This window comes from Silene latifolia, chromosome X (genome assembly GCF_048544455.1).
Source record: "Silene latifolia isolate original U9 population chromosome X, ASM4854445v1, whole genome shotgun sequence".
Taxonomy (NCBI): domain Eukaryota; kingdom Viridiplantae; phylum Streptophyta; class Magnoliopsida; order Caryophyllales; family Caryophyllaceae; genus Silene; species Silene latifolia.
Window position 1 is genome coordinate 232,002,404 of NC_133537.1, and position 22,748 is coordinate 232,025,151.

At 40.6% G+C, this 22,748-nt stretch overlaps 1 protein-coding gene and 2 non-coding genes across 3 annotated transcripts; all 3 read left to right on the forward strand.

Annotated features, from left to right (window-relative positions):
* Positions 1-4,475: 4,475 nt before the first annotated feature.
* Positions 4,476-4,582, forward strand: LOC141624102 (small nucleolar RNA R71). The gene has a single exon (XR_012533913.1). It is a non-coding gene; the product is annotated as a small nucleolar RNA R71 (small nucleolar RNA).
* An 11,404-nt stretch (positions 4,583-15,986) lies between these two features.
* Positions 15,987-20,681, forward strand: LOC141623835 (proline-rich receptor-like protein kinase PERK8). Its single transcript, XM_074439984.1, has 9 exons — positions 15,987-16,097; positions 16,217-17,477; positions 18,065-18,469; positions 18,552-18,638; positions 19,044-19,114; positions 19,200-19,276; positions 19,412-19,559; positions 19,822-19,983; positions 20,073-20,681. Exons 2-9 carry the CDS (start codon positions 16,394-16,396, stop codon positions 20,421-20,423), a joined length of 2,385 nt encoding a protein of 794 aa, XP_074296085.1. The 5' UTR covers positions 15,987-16,097; positions 16,217-16,393; the 3' UTR covers positions 20,424-20,681.
* Positions 18,844-18,967, forward strand: LOC141625753 (U6atac minor spliceosomal RNA). The gene has a single exon (XR_012535516.1). It is a non-coding gene; the product is annotated as a U6atac minor spliceosomal RNA (small nuclear RNA).
* Positions 20,682-22,748: the final 2,067 nt, after the last annotated feature.

The following is a 22,748-nucleotide window of genomic DNA, read 5'->3' on the forward strand; positions in this document are numbered from 1 at the left end:
TAGGAGGGGTGGATATTGAGCCAAATACGCATTTTTTCGATCTTCATGGGCTTGCTTGTGCATTGCTTGCATGAGAAGAGTCACATAGTCTTTCCCAATTTCAATTCCTTCCGGCTTGAACTCTTCATACTCAAAGGGGTAAGGTGGTATGACAATGGAAGAGGAGGGGGTTTCAAGATCACCCTTTTGTTGTTGAATGATATACTCGGCTTCTTCGGAAAGGGGAAGTAGATAATTGGTCCGGTGGACGCTTAGGCGACAAATCTTCGAGGGCAAGGTGAATGATCTAGCTTCACTAGTTAGCCATCCATATTTAGTGTCAAGGGGGTTATGGGCAACCCACTTGAACTTGTGAATCATAATGTGCATATCAAAAAGATGGCCACCTTCCTTTGCTTTGTACTTCTTATCCTTATTGAAATTAGGATCAAAGTGCTTAGCTAGGACCGTGACTAGGCCGCCATTGACAATAACGGTCGTGCCCTTCTTCCCATTATCAACATTAAGCCATCTATCAACCAATAGCCTCAAAGAATTGTAAGGCTTGGTGTGAATTCTTCCGATATTCAAAGCCGATTCAAGGAGAATAAAATCGAGTCTTGTGAAATGATTGGTGTCTTTCCTAGCAATTATGGTATTTCCCACAACCTTGTGCCATACTCTTATGCCCGGATGATGGACCAAAAGAGCACGACATGCATGAAAATCCTCAAATTTCTTCCCGGAGATTGCCTCCCAAAGAGGTTCGGGGTCATACTTTCCATAACTCTTGAAATAACTTTCTTCATCACTAAGACCCAAAATTTCACCCAATTCCTTAAAGGTAATGCGTCTACTAACATTAGCTAGACGAAACTCGATATTTTCCCTATTCTCAATTTTGGTGACTTTCAAAGAACTTAAAAATTCCAAGACAAGGGAGGGGTATGTCAATTCCTTTGTTTCAAACAATTTCTCCAACCCCATGGCTTTGAAAAAGGCTTTTGTTTGTTCAAGAACACCCAATTTTTCCATGGCATCTTTACATATGAATTTGGTGGATTGAATAGATTTCATAGCAAACTTGACAAAGGTATTTCTATGGGTATCGGAAATAAAAGTTACCTCCGGATAATGCAAAAGTTGATTAATTACCGGAGTAGAGGATGTTGATGGTCCCATAGAAGGTTGTTGTTGTTGTTGCACTTCCAAGTTTGGTGTTGCCACCACCATAGCCAAAGCTTTCTTTGTTTGAAGAGCCTTTTGCCTTTGTGAGAGTGCCTTAGCCTTTGGTGCCTTGGTTGCCTTTGTTGCACCCTTAGTCCTTGCCATTGATGAGCTTAACCAAGAAAAGAATGAAAAATCTTCAATATGTAGGATGCCCAAATCGATTTGAAGGTGAAAGGCTTTGCCTTTATGAAAACAAAAATTGACTCAAAGGTTGAAGATTTTGTTCTTGGTTTTGATTTTTGTTGAAGATGGAGTGATTAATTTGTTGTTGGAAGGGTGGTTTGATTTGTTTTTGTTGAATGTTGTTGAGGGTTTTTGTTTTTATGATGGAGAGGATGAGGGTTTTGATGTTGTGGGTAGTGTTTATGAATGAATGAATGAATGAATGAATGAAGGTGGGAGGGGTTATAAAGAGGCCGAAATTTTCAAAGTTGCAGGGGCAATCCGTGCGGATTAGGCACAATCCGTGCGGATTCTGCTTCTTCAATCTTTGCAAAAGCTCGCCTAAAGACGGGCGGATTTGGTACAATCCGCTCGATTTGCTTGAACACGGACGGGCGGATTTCTTCAAAGACGGACGGATTTCATCCGAGAGATTTTTGCTTGTTTTCTTCAACAAAGACGGGCGTCTTTTTTACAAGACGGCCGGATTCTTCAAGACGGGCGGATTTTTGGAATCCGCTCGGATTCTTTAACGATCGGGAAAATTTCAAATTTCAGTTCGATTCAAGACGGGCGTCTTTTGTGCGGGACGCTCGGATTGCATAAGACGGGCGGATTCTCCGGAATCCGCTCGGATTCTTCCCGTGTACACGGATTCGATTCCATCCGTGCACCGCGCATTCCCTTTTTCATTCTTCCATTCTTTCTTTCAAGGCTTGTGTTCTTCATTGTGGGGGCATTACTAAGGCATGGATAGCCTAGGCAATTGCCATCCCCACACTAAGGTAAAGCACTACACATTAATTGAAGTTGTTAGTCCCTCCCTCACTTCTCTCTTACATGACAATTATTTTGATCAAGGTAAATAAAAATCCAAAAATGACAAAAATGCAATACAAGAATTGAAATGTAAGTTAGGGAGTTAGAAATATTTACAAGTGGTGGTTTAGGGAGGACTCCACCAAACTCTCATTCTTGATGAGATGTCAAGGGGGCATGTTCAAGGTGTTGTTGATGTTGCTCAACACCTTGAAGAAGTAATCAAAAGCTTGTTCATTATTATGGTAGAGGTCCTCAATAGACCGTGGCCCTTGTTGTTGATCATGATCGATGGCATGCCCAATGTAGGGATTAAAAATCCCTTCAAACTCGTCGTCCCAAAGACCACAAACTTCATTGAGTTGATCATTGAAAATCTCTTGCTTAGATGGAGACAACTCTCCCAATTTCTTCTCTTGGCCAATAAGACCATCCTCTTCTTCCTTGGTTGATTTTGATGAGCTTTGCAAGCTCTCCTTGTCACAATTCACTTGCTCTTTGAATGGAGCATCTTCAATTTTCTTCCTCCATTGGAGTTCCGATTTCTTCCTTTCATCTTTTCGGCTATAATGATCAATCATGAAACATGGCTCATGCAAACGAGGAGCTCTTATGGTCTTGTCAAGATTAAAAGTTATGCTTTCATCTCCCACTTCTAGAGTGAGCTCTCCATGTTTCACATCAATCACCGCACCCGCGGTGTGTAGGAAAGGTCTTCCTAGGATGATTGGAATGTTGGAATCTTCCTCCATATCAACAATGACAAAGTCCACCGGGATGAAAAACTTCCCAATCCGCACGGGGACATCTTCCCATATCCCTAATGGTGTCTTCGTCGATCTATCGGCCATTTGAAGTGTGATGTTGGTGCATTTAAGCTCTCCCATTCCCAACCTTTTACTCACCGAGTACGGCATGACACTCACACTAGCCCCTAGATCACATAAGGCTTTGTTGATCGTCGTGTCGCCAATGGTACACGGTATTGAGAAGCTTCCCGGATCCTTTAACTTTGGAGGTGAACTCCCTTGAAGTATTGCACTACTCACCTTAGTGAAGGCGATAGTCTCAAGTTTCCGGATCGACTTCTTCTTTGTGAGGATATCTTTCATGTACTTTGCATAGGCCGGAACGTGGTTGATTAATTCCGTGAAAGGAATTGAGACTTCTAAATTCTTCACAATTTCCATGAACTTTCCAAGTTGATCATCAAATTTGGGCTTGGCTTGACGACTTGGAAAAGGAAGTCTAATCACAATGGGCTCCTTCTCTTTGGCCTTGTCTTCATTTTTCTTTGAACTTTCTTCTTTTGATGATTCTCCATCTTTGGAGTTTTGCACAATTTCTTTCTTTTCACTAGCTTCCACAACTTCATCCTCAACTTGCTTCTTCGGTGCTTCATACCTTGTACCACTTCTCAAGTGAATGGCACTAACCGTTTCATGTCTAGGGGATTACTTTGAGGTGGTAATTGCCCCTTTTGTCTTTGTGAGCTTGAAGATGCTAGTTGAGTCAATTGTGTTTCCAACATCTTGGTGTGAGCTAGAATGTTGTTGATGGTGGTTTCTTTTGCTTGGCTATCTTTTTGCATTTGGGTGAAAAATTCTTGTTGATTCTTTTGCATTTGGAGGACCGCTTTTTGGACATCAAAGCCTTGGTCATTTTGGTGATTGTATGGATTTTGATTTTGGTAACCTTGGTTTTGATTGTAAAAGGGTCTTTGATTTTGGTTTCTCATGGGTGGTGGAGTGTATGTTGTTTGAGGGTTTTGAACATTTTGGCTCTTGTATGAGAGATTTGGATGGAACTTGGTGTTTTAATTGTAAAAATTTGAATAAGGGGTACCACTTTTGTAAGCTTGGAAAGCATTAACTTGTTCGGTTGTTCCCCTACACTCACTTGGGTCATGACCCAAAGTTCCACAATTCTCACATATCCCACTTGGGATTGATGAGGATGCCGTCATGGCATTGACATGATGCTTCGATGATTTTGAGTTTTCCTCAAGTCTAGCCATAGCTTGTTCAAACTTCAAGTTGATTGTGTCAATGTGAGCACTAAGTTGAGCACCCAATTGAGTAACGGAGTCCACTTCATGCTTTCCTCCTCTAGTAGCCTTGCGAGGTCTACTATATTGTGAATTATGGACCGCCATTTCCTCAATCTTGTTCCATGTTTGATTGTCATCAACTTCGGTGAACATTCCATTTGATCCCATATTGAGAATGTTCCTAGAATCTTCATATAAACCATTCCAAAATTGTTGCACCAAAAACCATTCGCTAAGTCCATGGTGAGGACATGAGCGACAAATTCCCTTGAACCGCTCCCAAGCTTCATACAAAGACTCTTCATCCCTTTGCTTAAAACCCGTAATTTGAGCTCTTAGCATGTTGGTCTTTTCCGGTGGGTAGAATTTTTTGTAGAAAGCTAGAGCCAACTTCTTCCAAGAATCTATTCCAAGGGTGGCCTTATCAAGGCCCTTCAACCATTGCTTTGCGGTGCCGATTAAGGAAAAAGGAAATAAGACCCATCTAATTTGGTCTTGAGTCACGCCCGTTTGAGAGATAGCATCACAATAATCGCAAAAGGTTTCCATATGAGAATGAGGGTCCTCACTAGGCATTCCCCCGAATTGGCTCCTCTCAACTAGTTGGATGAAGGCGGACTTGGCAATAAAATTTCCGGTGAGATGTTGCGGTGTAGGAGTATCATTTGGTAGATTCTCCTCGGTGGGTACGGAGTGTGACGAGAATTTTGGCATTGTAGGTGGATTTTGTAGGGTATTGTGTAATGGGTTTTATTCTCCTTCTATTGCGAAAGGATTGACAAACTCACTAGTGGGTTGAACAACTTCACTAACACCTCTCAAATTCCTCCTAACAAGTCTCCTATTGTTCGTCAAGGTTCTTTCGATTTCACGGTCAAAAGGTAACAAATCACTTTGTAACCTTCTAGACATGCAAAATATCAAACAACTCAAAAACAATTAGAACAAACCTTGAGGATTTTTACTTCCTCAAGGCGAAGAAACACACAACTAATAACAAAAAGGAAATCTAAATCAAACAAACACCGTCCCCGGCAACGGCGCCATTTTTGATCGGTCCGTTTAGTATTCACAAATAAATAGATGTGGTCGTTGGTCACGGTCGAATCAAAACACAATTTATAGCTTAACAAGCAACTCTACAATTAGTAAAGAGGCAAGTAAAGGTCGGATCCCAAGGGACGGGAGTTGAAATGAGATTTCTATTATAACTAGTGGTGTCTAAGGGGTGTCACAAATTGGGTTGATGTAGAAGGTTACTAAACTAGAATAACAATGAAAATAAACAAGCAAGATGAATAAAAAGGGGGTGTAAACAATTGATTAAAGGCACTAGGGTGTCATGGGATCATAGGGGAATCATGGGATATGATCATACAAACATGTTCTCAAATTATAAGCAAGCAATTATTGTTGTGATGGATTGAGTTGGGTTATATCTTACAATCCTAGGAAAGTTTGGGTCCCGGAGCCGAATCGATTAGATTGTACAACACCTACAAGTCGACTTAATCTTCCCTACTTAACAACATGCATGGTATAATGAGACTCGAGTTGGGTTATGTCTTACAAGTCTCATTGAAAAGATAGGAGATGATAGTAAATGCAAGGATTCATAGGCTTAGCATTTCATCAAATATAACATGTGCATGAGTTGAGATCAAAACAAGCAAGCAAATAAAACATGAAAGCATATTAATTTAAGCATGAATCATTCCCCATGTTGGTTTCCCCTAATCACCCATTAACCCTAGCTAAGAGACTACTCACTCATTATCATGTTGATCATGCTAGCAAGGTTGTCAATCATACCAACAATATGAAACATGATGAATAAATGAAAGTAATTAACAATAATTAAAAGGGATTAAGAGATTATACCTACTAATGATTCCAATAATAAAGCAAGAATAATAGAAGTACTTGAATGCTAGATTGAGAGGATGAACAAAATAAAGGATGAACAAAAGAGAGATTAAAGAACTAAAACTTGGATTAAAACTTGATTAATACTTGATTACAATATTGAAGAGAGATTTGATTGATATTAACTACACTAATTATTGATAAGAAGAACATGCTCCTCTAATTAGACTAATGGGGTATTTATAGTGAAAATTAGGGAGGATGCATTAGGGTTAACTAAGGGCTAAACTAGTAATTACACTTTTTAAGTAGAGCAAGGAGAAGCCGGTATTTTTGGAGAGAAGGGCTTCTCTTTTCGTAGCTTGAAGAAGACAACCCGTGCTGTGAAGGAATCCGGGCGGATTAGGGTCGGGACGGCCGGATTTGGGCGATGGAATCCGAGCGGATTCTGGGGAATCCGGGCGGATTGTTGAGGGGAATCCGAGCGGATTCCAGCCGGGACGCTCGGATTGTGGATAGGCGGGACGGGCGATTGCGACAATCCGCTCGGATTGTCGATCGGCGTGATACTTCTTCTTTTTCTTCCCTTTTCTTCATAAATTCCTTGGGGATTTCCTTGGGGACTCAAGGATCCTTTCTCAACATTGCTCTTCTACTATGATATGTACAAAGGCCTTCTAATCTTGTCTCTCCTTGATGCTTGGTCATTGAATTTGATCAATTTAGTCTTGATTTGCCATGAAAATGCAAGATTCTTACTCCTTTCCTACCAAGGGATCAAAATCTCAAAGAATATGCAAAACAAAGAACTAAAGATAAGAAATGACCCAAATAAGCACTAAAAAGCATGGAAACAAGGGTAATTCGGGGGCTAAATATGCGCCAATTATGGTCACATCAGTTATCTTTTGTCGCTTGTTTTAACTTACTCGACCGAGTACGAGGAACAACTCGACCGAGTAAGCCTTACTCGACTGAGTAAGAAGGTCACTCGATCGAGTTTGATGGAAACAGAATCAATGCTAGTTTTGCCAGCGTCAAAACTCGACCGAGCAACCTCAACTCGATCGAGTAGGAGCTACTCGATCGAGTACCTCAGCCACTCGATCGAGTAACTGCGGCTACAGTAACATGGGCTCTTTAAATTTTTTGGGGCATATAAACCCCAATTCCTTCATTCTTCTTATTATTTACCTCAATCAAAAACCTAAAAACCTACATAAAATTTCTCTCCCTATAAAACTTTGGTGGATTTGTGTTTGATTTTGTCCTAAATCCTTCTAGTTCTTCCTTCAATCCATTTGCAATTTATTGAAGGTAAACATCTACCCTTTTCTTTGATTTTAATCAATTTGTAGTATGTAATGGTGTTGGAATTTTTTGAAATTTCGGTTTTTATACCCAAATCATGTGTTGTAATTGTTGGATTTTGATAGAAACCACCTTGAATCACTGTTATTGATGTTACAAATTGCAAAATTAAACTGATTTGTGACTATATGTGGACCAAATTTTCTGTACTCTTAAAATTTGATTTTTGTTCATCTTTTGCATCTTTAAAGGTTGAAATAGAGTAGAGAATGCTACTAATATCATGTTTAGTGCTTGATTTTGATTAATTTCCTCCAAAATTTCGTCTTAATAGTGCCCAAAACTGAAATTTTGCCCCAATCTTTGGTGATAATAATCAATTTGTGAAGGTTATTTTGAGAGATTAAGGTCCAATTACTTCTACCACTTGTGAAAACTTGATGTTTTGGAGATTTGAAACCATCTTTTTATTGAATTATAAGAGTAAAAGGAAGTGGAAAATTCTTGTTTTGTCTCAAAATTTTACTTGTTTCGGCGAATCAATTCACTTTAGTTGTTTTTCTTCACATGAATCCTTTGGAAAGTTTACTTTGATTATGTAAAACCGATGTGTGTGGCTAAAACCATATTGAAACAGATGCCGAGAGCTACAGCTGCAACCCGCCAAAGCAAGAGGTCACGAGCCACTGAGCCTGAGGTAGGGGGAAGGAAGTCAGGGGCCTACTGTTCCATCAGTTCCTGATTACCCTACGATGATCTTTGCTGATTTTAAGCAAAGAGAAGCTTTCGTAGAGTTGATGAGTCGTCGCATATGACCCACTAGGTGCATCGACACGGGTATTTTGGAGGACCTGAAAATAGACGTAGATGTCAGACACATCTTTGAGATACTGGGTTTGGAGGGATTGTATCACCTAAGGAAACACTCTTATCCTTTTCTGACCATAGAATTAATGAGTTCCTTCACTTATGATGTGGTGGAGAAGACAGTAGCTTTTCGGTTGATGAACACTAGTTTCTACCTGACCCTGGACCAGTTCGCCGATCACCTGAGGCTTTCACAAGCCAAGAAGGGATATCTTAGAGATGTCCCGACTGAGTGTGGTGCCAGTTACTACATGCCTTGTTTCACCGGTAGACCTGCTCCTACTTCAAGTAACATGTTGATTAATGACGTTCAGCATGTTACTTTGAAGATCTTTCTCCGAGCCCTGGCCTGTTTAATCTATGATAGGAAAGATGTAAGTAAGCTCAACTCACACGAGGTTATGTTGTTGGTCGCTTACCTGAACCCCACCCGAGTGGAACGCGTTGCTTACAGTGCCCCGGCCATCGTGTGTGCCAGTTTGGCCTTGATGGTCAAGTCTCTGACCCGTGACCTCAGTTGTGGTGCTATTGCCACCCGCCTAGCAGAGTGGTTGACTAGCTTTGAGGCCTCTTCGTCTCTCAAACCTTTGGTTCCGGTTGTTCCCACTCTGAGCAGGGATTACTTCATCGCTCTGAAGTGGCTGAGGGTGTTGGATGATGGTGGGTTAACTTGGACGGTGAGAGGTAGGAGTTGGATGAGAGTACCTGACCCGGACCATCTTCCAGTGACTGAGCCGTTGACTACAACTGTAGTTGCATCAGACTCAGATGATGATAAGCCCGCCCCTACCCGTCGGACCTATCTGATCCTAGACGACCTTTTAGAGGAGATGCCTGAGCCGGTCGAGGGAAACCATGCTAAACCGGAGGACGAGGTACCTAGGGTGGGGAGAGGCCCTAGGAGAGTGCGAGAACTGGTCGGAGAGTCCCAGTTAGTGTAACCCGGTCCACCGTGGTACCAGTATCCCAGCTACCCTTCCTCTTTTAGCCCCCAGATGCAAGTGAGTGAGCTCAGGGAGAGGGTATCTAATGCCTTAGTGCTCCGGAACTTCCGTGAGATGGCATACATGCCGGGTGTGGGCACCAACTTGGCCCAACCGGTTTGGTGGCGAGGTGTAGGGAACGATAGTGGAGTCTTTCACTCCTACGGAGTGGACCCGGCCACGTGGGAAGTTCCGGAGAGCTATTCCTACGGATGTCTAGCGCCATGGAGAGCAGGAGGAGACCCCGACACGGGAGCGACCACAGGAGGAGGCACATCAGGAGCCGGCACATTAGGAGGAGGAGGAGGAGATGAGGAGATGGAGGAGGACCGAGGTGGCGACCTCGATTGATTTTTTGTTGGTGTTGTTTAGAGGACTTATGTTATTTGTTACATTTGTTTTGATCGTACTTGGATTTATTTTGGTTTGTAGTTGGCCATAAGGCCGTATTTTGTTGGACTTCTAAACTTGTTATGCAGGTATGTGATGTCGGGGATGAAACCCCGGAGATTTGTTATATTTTCTTGGCTTAACGTTGCATGTGGAGGGCATTCTGACCTGCAGGTACTCGATCAAGTGCCCTCAACTCGATCGAGTACCTGCTGTGGACCATTTAGGGAGTGTTCTGATCTCTAGGTACTCGATCGAGTACGCTTCACTCGATCGAGTAGCCTGCCCTAGACTCGATCGAGTAACCCTAACTCAATCGAGTGCCCCCTGTTGTGCTTTTAATCCGTTTCTATGTATTAGTTGGCATCATGGGAGTGCCTTGTTGATAATATATTTCGTTCTCATGGCTAGTAATCACATTCTTATGCTTTATATTGCAATACATGTTATATCAAGATGGTTTACACTAGTCCTAATTTTGCTTAACTAAATTCCTTGAGCATCATTCTAAACGGTGGTTAAGTTATATTGTCGTTGGTAATAATTTTAAAGGTAGTTATGTTGAGTAATCATGTTTTCATAATGTCGCATAAACAGTCAAGTTAATTTCCGCATATATTGGCTTGGTATTGCTGTGCATAATTTAATCAGATTACGTGTGTTATTTTCGTTCGATGTATTCACATGAACACATGTTCTACGACTAATGTCAAAGAGGGTTATATTGTAACTATTGATTTTCATCTCTTTGTAATGGTCATAATCCGTCTTGAAGATGAACTTCGGGAACGAAGTTCCTTTTAAGAGGGAAAGAGTAATGTCGCATGGGAAAAATGTCAAAAATATCGTGTTTTGAGTAATTTATTGGTAAAATTTCACTATGTTGTTACTTTATTTTGTTAAATAAAATTAAACTTTGGTTGCGGGAAAGTAATGTAAGTAATTGTTAAGTAAATTATTAAGTAATTTAATTTGTTGTGCAAATTAAGTTGTTGTGTAAATAATTTAAATGGGTGTTGAATCATTTATTGAATAACTGGTTGATAATTTACTGTATACTGGATGTTTAATGATTAATTGTTGGATGAGTAAGTAGAGTGTTCGTGCCAAATGTGTATGATATGTATGGTGTATGGAGTTGTGCGGTGTTGGAATTGATTGGTAAAATAGAAGTAACAGTCTATAGTAGTGTGTCTTTTCGTGTGTAATACGTGGTTGATGACTCGGAAGGAAGTTGTGTTTGATGGTTACCTTCGCGGAAGTAGGTGATAATGATGAGTAGTCGGTATGGGCAGTTGGGTGGTATGTTGGGAATGGCTAAAATCATTCTTGTCGGGACGAGTTGTCGTCGGTTACCTTAAGTTACGTTGCACCTTGGGGTTGTGAGAGACGATGAGTTGAACTTTGGGGACAAAGTTCTTTTTAAGGAGGGAAGACTGTAATTCCCGCCCTGTTAGGGACCCGTTGACCGTCGTTGACTGACCTTAGATATATTTCTAGACCTCTTGAGACCTTTGTTGGTTCGATCTTACGCTATAATAACCCTTGGGTTTGGAAGCTGTTTAGGAAGCTCGATCTAGCGTAGGCTACTCGATTGAGTAGCTCAGTGACTCGATCGAGTAGAGGCAACTTGATCGACTAAGTTTCATACTCGATCGAGTAAGTCGAGTTCAGCGGTAAAATATAAATCGTTGAAGTCGTGAACCCAAAATCAGTTTTCATTTCATTTCTCCTAAACCTAATTGTCGATACATCTCTCTCCTTCACCAACCTTCATCCCTTGGAACCCTTTGTGCTTTGAGATACCATGGAGATGGGAGGCATGAGTCGGGTAGCGGTCTTGTCGTCGGAACACTGAGTGTAACACCCCATAATTTTGAAGACCTTTATTATATTTTAAAAGTAATATTTTAATCTATTTTAATTTAATATTAATTTATTTGAAATAAAATTTATTTGATAAAATATAATCTTATTTTATTTTGAAGAAATGTAATTATTTTTGATAGTTTAGAAATGTTTAAAAGTGATTTAAACTATATTTAAACCTTTTCCTTTAATAAAATAGATTTCGGATAAAAGTCGTAAAATTGAGATTTTCCCATTTCTTACGGTCGTTGGGTAAACGAGTTTGGATATTGGGCATATGAGTACTTAATCTTTTAGTAAAATCGTGTTTAAGAACTTTAATTTTCTCGGAAATCGCGTTCGACGAATATTTCTAATTTCCGTCGAAACGAACCAAAACGTAAACAAATGACCCATCTCCCCATGCCTTTTGGCTGGCCACCTACCCTCCATTTGTCCCCTCTTTCACTCTTCATTTCCTCAATTCTTATTCTATCACTTCCTTCTCTCAAACACCAAATTCCTCTCAAAATAACCTCCTTACAATCCCTAAATCCACCATAACTTCTTCATTTCTCCACCAAATCGCATAAAAATTATATATTCGGAATCCTCTCTTCAATCCTCATCTACTAGTAAGCTTTATTTTCATTTCCCCCAAATTTTGTTTAAGACACTTTTTTTAGGGTTTCGAATTTAAGCTTAATAATTGTGTTTTTGTTGTTCTTATAGGTGAAGAATTTGAAGATGAGTTAGGTGACTCATATGTTGTTGAAGATGAAGAGTAATTTTGGGTTTTAGAAGCTTTCTCAAGTTATTACTTGTCTCTTTGCTAGCTTAAGGTAACTATTCCGAGTTACTCGACGATTTAATGTCACATAGTAGTTGTATTTGTTGTTTGTTGTTGTTTGTTGTCGTTAGTAGTTGTTTGTTGTTGTTTGAGATGATCTTGTTGATAAATGAATGAATGGAGTAAGATGAGTATGCTTATGTTTAATTTATGTTACCCATTTGTATATTATTGTTTGGAACAAATTTGGATGAGGAATTATGTGTTGTGATAAGTCCGTGTTTTGGCTGGAACGCGTCAGTACTGGACCGAGACGGTTTCCAATTTTTCCAAAAATATGACAGATTGAACGGCATCGAAAAATTAGGTGGTTTAGCCACTTGAATCACTCAATTCGGAGTCCGTATGAGTAAATGGCGTCGTTTTATCGATTAAAATTTATAGAAAAGTTTGCCCTTGTGTGAGACGGTTATTTATACTATTTTATTATGCGAGAATTTAATTGAATTGGATATTTTGTAAGTTGGAATATATTTCCATATGTTGATAGTTTTTCACATGATAGAAATTGGAAATAACATGAGAATGATATTGTGATGAATTTTGTGATTTGGGCCAAAGTAGGCCAAGACTCTGAGCTGGGCCAGATTGACCGAACGAGTTTGGTCAAACTAGGTTTAAACCGGTCAGCCTCGATTTGACCGATGAACCGTCGCGGGACTAGGGTCGAGGGTTTGCCTTTGAGGTGAGATTGGTTGATATTGAATGTTTCATATTGATGCCTTGATATTTATGATTCAACATGTTGGTAGCTTGATGTTTTAACCATATGAGCATGATTATTATTTCACATGTTGGTTGTTGGATGCTTTGGTTGCCTTATGCTTGAGTCTTGTTTGCCTTTGCCATTTTAGCTTATTCTCATGGATTATGATATTGATGGTTAGCTATAATTTGGTTATTGATGACATTGAGGATATGGTTGGATTGTCTGCTGAATAGACATTTATATAGCCTTTCACATGATAGAATGTTAGCATTTATGTTTGAAAGTTGGACTCTTTGCCCCTCTTATGGTTAAGTGGGTGTCCTACTTGTCTTAAGTGTTGTAGGCTAAAGCATTCAGTTGGGACTAGGTCCTAGGTGAGTGACTTCGGTCGATGTCATAGATAGGCCCTTATAGTCTTTGACGAGTGTATGTTTGCGGCTTAATAGCCTTTGTGTCTTAGCTTGGTGGGCTTATATCCAAGTTAGGGCATGACCTCCTGACGTACTCTTAGAAGTATGTGGTCAGCTTAAGTACTAGCCAACCCTTTGGTGGACTCCTTAGGGGTACTCATGTGTGTGATCATGGGTCTTGGATGTGGTATTTTCCGCATGTCGCTAGTTCTCGCGCAGTTTAGGACTAGGGTGTTTACCTTACCTCGTGGTATAGACTCGAGGTTCTGAGTGACTATTACCGTACTAGGAACTTATGCCTGTCTCTAGATATATTGTCCTTTCTTGTTTGATGATTCTATGAATCATAGAAGGTGAGATGCAAGCCGGCTATGGTTGATAGAGTTTGGATTCCTGGATGTTATGTGATTCACATGATAGTGTAGTATGAGTCGGTCTAGTATTCACATGCTAGGACTATGTGTTGTTATATTGTTGTTCACATGATGATATCAGCACGATTGTCTAGCATCTATATCTTTGAGGCTATGTTATTCATATTCATATTCTTATGTTTACATGTTATATTAATTATGACATTTCGTGGTGGGAGAACTCGAGTTACTCCCACACGACGTGGCTTTCGTATTTGTATAAAATGCGATTGACAGGTAGGTGATGCATATATGGGGTACATGGACGAGCTACCGAGCAAAGTAACCTTGGGACCTAGATTGGCTTTATTTTATTGTGACCCTTAAACACTTTTTATGTCATATACTTTTTAGGGACATATGTCTCCCTTTTTCATATTTGGGTTGTATAACTTTGTTTCGCGACTTTAGCGATGTTTTATTCATGAGATTTATTTTAGACCTTGCATGTTTGACACCTTCCCATTTGGATATTTTTATAACAGGTTCAGGTATTAAAATTTACAGGTTTTTACCCAAATGAACCTATTACAAACATATCCATGCAGTTTTTATCTAGAATTATGTGTTTACTTTTCCGCAATAAATGAGGGTGTCACACTGAGCGTAAGTGGTAATGGTGGTTGCTTGTCGTCATATGGTCGTATGCGGTGTTGCTGCTGGTTGCTGAAGGTAGGTTATCCTTACTCCGTACTGTTGATTGTTTGGTATGTTGGTTGTGTTGATTAGTAGGTATTGGTTTTGTTTACATTGGTATTGTAGTTGGTTGTTGTTGATTGTCTGTGGTTTACGAGGTACGTCCTCGGCTGAGTGGAGTCATCTAGGGAATGACTTCACGCCCTTGATTTGCCCCTTGTGGTTCCGCCACAAGGGGGATGTGCACATTAATGGACATAGGTTATGCGCTCGATGGAGATGAGCGGAGCTTAGGTGGGAAAGGCTGCGGTCTCCCACTGGCGGTGTAGAATATCTGTTGCGGCGGACATTCTAACAGGACTTTTCCTTCGGGTTAGTCAGATGGTTGATGGGTAGTTGGAGGTGGAGTTGGATTGTGTATGCTGTGCCTTTTGTTTTGTGTTTGTTCTTCAGTTACTGACCTTGTGTGGTGCTGTCTGTGTTTCTTCTTGTGTTGTGTCTACCGTGATCCATTATGGTGAGCAGTCAGTCTTAGCAGGTGTTGATATGTGGAGCTTAGCTAGGTGGTTTGGAGGGATGAGTCTATCACCGAGTCATGGCATGAATAGCATCACCGTAGTTGATAGTTGATGTTATCAGTTGTACCTTTTCTTTTATTGAGTTTAACTTGTAATAAACTTAATTGTTCTTTTATTGACGTTATGATATTTACTATTCCTCGGGCAACCGAGATGGTAACGCTCTTATCAGCTCGGGAAGGTCTTGTTAAGGCTCCTTGGTAGATGGGGGTGTGACAGCTGAACCTTGAATCTCATGGGGTATCCATGAGAGAGACACTATCCGTCGGATAATTTTCATTAAACATTGATTACGAGCAAGTAGTGAAATGTAATTACAATTGTTTCATTAGTAAGAGTAAAATATTAATAGCGGAAGTAGTGAATTTGTTTCAAAATTTATTTCATTGTAATTTTAGGATATATTATAAAAAATATATTAATGATAAATTTATGGGTTATGCATTTAAGTAATTTTATTTAATGAAAAAAAAAATTAATGGTGAGTAGAGGTAGCCCGGACGAAGCCGGGCACCAATACTAGTATTTCTATATCTATATTTAGAAAAATAGTTGCCAAATAATATTAATATAGTATTTATTTAATATAGTTGAAAATGTCAATATCAACTGCAATATTTGCTCTGGGGACCCACATACCGTGTACACATTTCTGAGGATTATACACTTGTGAGTTGTGAGGACTGAGGAGAGTAACAAAGGAGATCTCAAATCTCAGTTAATCTCATTATTCTATCAACTCATGTTTTCCAAACACATTATCTCTCCTTCGCTGTTTTTTTTTACTTGATAAAATTGGTCCAATAAATGAATCTTTAAACTAAAGCTACATTTTGTATAGGCTTTGAATATTCTCGTCTGCATTAATTGCATTGATGAAATTGCGTGAGTAGAACCGAACAAGACTATGTATTGTCAACCGGGTTTACTTGAAACTTGAAAGGAAGTTGCAAAACTCCATAACTGGTGATCTTGGTTTTGTCAGAAACTTATGGGGTATGTCAGTATTGCTAGATTGTGATCATCATTTTCTATATTCCGTATTTGATTACTAGTAATACAAGCTGTGTTCATGTTTGGTGGTTAAGAATTTTTTGTTGCTGCTACCCTTCCAGGTTCACGTTTGGTTAGAATATTTTATACTGAATCATACTCCACTACCTTCTACAACCATCAGGAAACAGCATTGTTTTTGGGTGTAAATATTAATGGCCTTTTAGTTTTAGGGTAGTTGATGATTGTAGACATTTTGTTTCAAGATGTTGTCATTGAAAATTTGAATAGCCTGTTTGATGGCAGCCATCTCACCATCTCCTGATTCTCCGCCTTCTGGTATGCAAACCACACCTCCATTACCTTCTGCAATCTCACCACTGCCTGCAACGACGACGCCAACACTGCCTTCAACTCCCCCTGCTCCAACTCCACCCGTGTCTTCTAACCCTTCGCCTCCTGATGCTCCACCTCCCAGCATTTCAGGAACCCCTCCTGTTACATCACTTCCAGTAGAGTTGAGCCCCCCGCCTGCACCAACTTCACCACCTCCAACCATTACTGTTTCCCCGCCTCCCCCATACCCAAATCCACCCGTTACTGCACCGCCATCACCACCTTTACCTATTGTGTCCCCACCCCCACCCCCACCCCCACCTTCGCCACGCCCAAACCCACCAGTAATTTCACCTCCAATACCAAGCCCTCCTGTTGGCACACCTCCATCACCTGCATTACCTCCCCCACCTAAGAATTCTCAATCACCACCAACATTTACTCCTCCTACACCTCCATTGTCTCACCCACCTACTATTCCGCCACCTCCCCCTAAATTGTCGCCAAACCCTCCTATAGCTTCCTCACCACCACCACCACCAGCAGCGTCATCTAAGCCACCTGAAACTTCACTGACTCCACCTGTAAAATCACCTTCACCACCAACAGCAGAACCACCTCGTGGCCTGCTTTTTCGACCACCTCCATTGCCACCAAAGGATTCATCTCCATCCTCTAGTGGAGTGCCCCCTCCATCTGATCCTGTTTCAGTGCCTCCGCCTTTTGTAGTACCAGGAACACCAGCACCTATTGTCCAAGTTCCTCCAGCCTCTTCACTTTTACCTCCCATTACTTCAAAAACTCTCCCATTTTCTCCTAGTTTACCTGGTAATAAATCCGGCTTTGGTTCCGAAACTGCAGATAATGCTCCAAGTAAAGGTGGAATTGGTTCCACTGGATCTGTGGCTATTGGTGTAATTGCCGGGGCATTAACATTGGGCCTCATTGGTTTGGTAGCATTTTGGATATTTAAACGTAAGAAAAGCTCTTCTGGAGCTTGTAATGGCCACATCACTCCCGCATCTATGGGATCGTCTCCACGATCAGGTAATACTTTATTTATTTTGCTACGTAGTACTGCCTCCATTTCCCAGCCTGTTTACATTTTTCAAAAGATGTGAGGGGATTTTGAAGAAGGTAAACAATTGTTTGGAATGGAGGGAGTTCTTTTTAATGTACTCCGTATCATGGAAACGATCCTTTTCTAGCATAATGAGTTTGACTATTATCCTCGTATTTGTGGCTACAAATTAGAAATTATGTCTTGTTAACAAGTGCTTCTTTTTTGCGTTGAAAATGGGTAAAGTCGATACTTCAAGTAGTGGTTTGAAACAAGTCCAATAATAGCAATAAGTTTGTCAAATAGCCTTTTAAGGCCAAAAAGTTACCTTGTTAACCTATTTTTCATGTAAGAAACTGGTATTCTGTCTAAAACAGCTTGAGAGATGGTTGTTTATTCTGTATATGAAAAATATAGGGTTATATGAACTAACTACTGCCAGTGATGAAGGTTGCATGGGGTGGGGGTGGGGTTTTGGTAGCTTTGTTGTATGAGTTTTGGCATATTAGTCACCTAGCATGTGAATGTTACACATGTATAACAGCTAAAATCATTTGGTATGTCGCTTTTTCAGATACAAAATTATTAGTGAATGCAGATCACGCAACCTCATATTTTGGAGTGGGTTCTGGTACTGATACCCCTACGGATCCAGGTGGATTTGGTCATTCAAGGTCATGGTTCACATTTCAGGAGTTGTCAGAGGCGACTTGCGGATTTTCTGATGAGAATTTATTAGGGGAAGGTGGATTTGGTCGTGTATATAAAGGCCATCTGGTGGATGGCCGAGTAGTTGCTGTAAAACAGCTCAAAATTGGGGGTGGGCAGGGGGAGCGGGAATTTAAATCTGAAGTTGAAATAATTAGCCGTATCCACCATCGCCATTTGGTTTCTCTTGTTGGGTACTGCATTTGGGAAAGTAAAAGGCTACTTGTGTACGATTATGTCCCCAACAACACGCTTTATTTCCATCTTCATGGTAAAAGCTCAATCTCTCTACACGTACTTGCTTATAGCATGATGTAACTTGTAAGGCTTATTGAAATTGTATATTGTTGTAGGAGAAGGTAAGCCAGTTATGGACTGGGCTACTCGTGTTAAGATTGCAGTCGGTGCTGCTAGGGGTATCACGTATCTACATGAAGATTGTGAGAATTCATCTTCTGTAATTGTCCTTGTAATAATGACTTAAATGCCGTCTTTCTTTTAATGTTGCATCGTTTATAATATTCTTTCTGGATAAATACAGATATAAGGGTACGTCTCTTGTGAAACGATTTTACAAGAACTTAGTGTGAAAGCACATAAAGATATAAGTTACAAGGGTTACTTTGTAGTAATTAAATGGTACTTGTGTTCATAGAAATGAGAGATGGTTGGCATCTCCCCTGACAGGGATGGGAACAGCTTTTGAGCTTACCCGTTAACACATCGGTTAAGGCTAACCATCCTTTGGGTGGATCTAACCCAATTAAATGGTACTTCGTATCAGTTAGTGTCTTATGTCACGTCCTAACACACTCTGTTTTTTTGTTTGTTTGTGGTCTTACCAGGTCATCCCCGAATTATTCACAGGGATATTAAATCGTCAAATATTCTTATAGATGACAACTACGAAGCTCAGGTATGTTGCTTTGTTATAATTTGTAAACGGCAACTCTTTAGTCTCGACCTTGATCTTTATATTTCATGTCTGTCTTTGCTGACAGGTTTCAGATTTTGGGCTGGCCAAATTGGCGATGGACGCAGAAACACATGTTAGCACTCGTGTCATGGGAACATTTGGGTAGGTTATACTATACTCATGACTACCTCCGTAAATGTATGTAACTTGAACACAGAGTATCTAACTAGGAGGATAGTACAGTGCTCAGTTTCTACAAATGACATCAGGATGACATAATTCCTTGCTTTTTTTCAGATACATGGCTCCTGAGTATGCTACAACTGGTAAACTGACTGAGAAATCAGATGTATACTCGTTTGGAGTTGTCCTTCTAGAACTTATAACAGGGCGTAAGCCTGTGGATTCATCTCAACCCCTGGGAGAGGAAAGTCTAGTTGAATGGGTATGCTATTTACCTCAGTTTGTTTTTGTTGTAGTGTCTTGTCTTGCTTCAGAAATTGAGGCATAAGTCAATGTTTGTTTTTGTTCTTGCTCATGCGTCCCTCCTACTAGCTTCCGCCATAGACGTTTCATGACAAGTTCTCAGTTACATCTGATGCATCCTCTCTCCCCCTCCACGCGTGTTTCCGATGCATGTACTAGTAATTGCTCCATATTTTTTAGTCTCTCATCTAGATTCTTGAGTAAGATGTTTGACATCTCAGGCACGTCCTTTGCTTACTCATTCACTTGATACGGGAGTGTTTGAGGAGCTTGTTGATCCTCGTCTTAATAAAAACTACATCGAGAGTGAGATGTTCCGCATGACTGAGGCAGCTGCAGCTTGTGTGAGACATTCCTCTTCAAAGAGACCCAGAATGGGACAGGTGGCTCACTGGATCTTACCTACAACTTACAAGTGAGTAGAGCTAGAAAATTGTGTATATTACCAATTTACCTTTTGTTATATTCTCAGGTTGTGCGAGCATTAGGCGAGTCTGACTCTGGAGATTTATCAAATGGATTGAAGGTGGGTGAAAGTCAGCTCTATACCTCTGCTCAACAATCTGCTGACATGAGATGGTTTAGGAGAATGGCGTTTGGTAGTCAGGACAGCAGTTCTGGTGCCTTCAGTCAACCAACTCAGAATACCGGGTTTTCAGCCCATACTAGGCAGGATATGTATTTCTCAGCCCAGCCTGTGCAAGGCAGTACTTCAAGGCAGCATGGGCAAAACACTGAAAATCTGAGTTTTTCAGAACAGCGTGGGATTAATGTCAATTTTGTGGACGAACGTGGACCAGATGTACATCATTCAGAGTTATGATTTCTAAACCAGGGTGGTTGTAATGCAAATCTTTAGAGGGAAGATAGTGTGAATTGAATTGGATTATCTTTAGGCAGTCGGAGCATGAGCCATAAAATTTCGGAGGCAAGACTAATAAAGGTATTTGATTTATAGCTCAGAAATTCAGACCCATTATTGTGAAATCGATACCAATGGTTATGCTCTCAAATCTCAATTAATCATGTAAATGTCTGCTGAATTTTGCCAAGTAATATAGCGTGGTTACTCTATTCTTTATTCTTGTAAGTACAAGCAATGGTCCAGAGATTTTTCTTTAGCAAAATATCTTGAAATATTGCCATCTGCTCGAGCTTCATCGTCCGCATCTGTGATAATTTTTATTAAAGATTTAAAATCTTTTACCCTATTGACATCTGCCAGTTATTACCATTACGGCAGAGGGATCTCAAATAATTCCGTTAAAGATAGACATACCTTAATACACTGCTGGTGACCGGTGAGTGAATAGAAGACGAGTTGATAGTAATGTATTGTGTCGGTCTAAGGGGGTGATTTTATCACCCTCGTGTCTTTTAATATGGGTCTTTTAGTTCACTTTTCCTAGCATTTGGCAATTGGTTATATGGTGGTAACTTGTGCACTTTACCTCGGTTGGACACTCAATCTTAATGCACGGAACCCGAGAGGCAAATGGAGCACTTTTCAAAGGCTAAGACAAGGCACGAGAAGATCACTTGTAACCCGAAAACCAGTTGGGAGAAGTAGGAATGAAGATTAGAAGATATGAAGGCATTTGAAGAGGTCTAGCTCTTGGAATATAGAAGTCCCAAAATGCGAGCCTGTGCGCAGCCTGCGCATGATTGCGCAGGCTGCGCAGGCAAGAACAGTGGTTGCGCAGCCTGTGCAGCTCTGCTATACGGGTTTTTCTAATCTCGTTTTTGGGCTTCTTAAGTGGAAATCTTTCTAGGTTTTCGTGAAGCCCTATGTGACACCCCTCGATGAGGCATCAAAAGAACTATTAAATCTAAGCGGAAAATACGGGATTTTTAAAACCTTTAAAAGCTTAAAGTGCGAAATCCACCATAAGTGATCAGACAGAAATGAAAAGAAAGATAATTAAGTTTTACAATTAAAAACAAGTGCGTTGGGGAAAATATATCCCACGAATAAACACAAGTCTAACGATAAGTGAGTCTAACCAAACTATAACTAAGGTCCAAGGGTCAACGTTCTCGCTAGCTCACACGTCTTCCCCATAATCTGCATCACAAACCTGTCATTCATGTAAACATGAACGCCACAGTCAGTGGGGAGTAACTCAGGGTTCTCCCAGCCACAATATGTCAAAATGCAAGTAAACAAGAACTTAATTAAACATGTTAATCATTCATCATACTTGAATAATAATGAACAAGGGGATATAAACGATAACCATAGTGAGATAGGTATATTGCATTCATAATGAGATAGGCATTGAATCATATGAAGAATATAAATAATGGATCAGTTAAATAGGAAATACTTGGATGAAAACCATAGCCATTACTTTGAAAGTATCTTAACAAACATTCCACGGGACGTGGCTACCAATGTCGCATTCATACTTATGGCTTGCATCTCACCATAAGAACGGATGGGAACATCGATTCCGGCGATCATATCGCAACTAGGGGCTTGCATCTCACCACTAGTATCCGATAGGAACAAGACTCTCACAAACAATCATAGAAGACGTGAACTCTCGTATATAAGGACACGCCAATGACCGTAACAAGCAAGACATTTACAAAGCTTTGACTCAAAACAAGACAAACCCCTAGACTCCAACCTCCTGGTAGGACGACGATCATAATACGGTCCTAGTCTAAATCTGGCCAGACTCTCGGGATGGGCGACACCCGATTCGACATGCGGTGACCTATCCGCATCCAAGACTCGAAACATGGTACACCTAACCGTGACCGAAAAGTCGAGTAACCCCAAATCGGAACTTTGTCACCTAACCGTGACCCACGAACCGAAGAGGCGGAAGGAATAACCCAACTCGGAAGCCATGGCACCTAACCGTGACCTAATGTCCGAGGGCAAATAAATGAGGAATGTAGAGTAGTCACACAATGTAAACCGTCACACTCCGGTCACAAATACGAGTAACAATGATTGCACAAATGTAACGTAAACAATTCATGTGAAGCATGTATAAGTATAAGAGTCCAACCATTACCAGGTGCTCTCTGCCGGTGTGGGCACCGGCTGCCGGCCCACCGGCAGAGGATTCATGCTAAGGTGAAACAAGGTCAAAAATAGATGAAGGTGTATTCTCTGCCGGTCCACCGGCTGCCG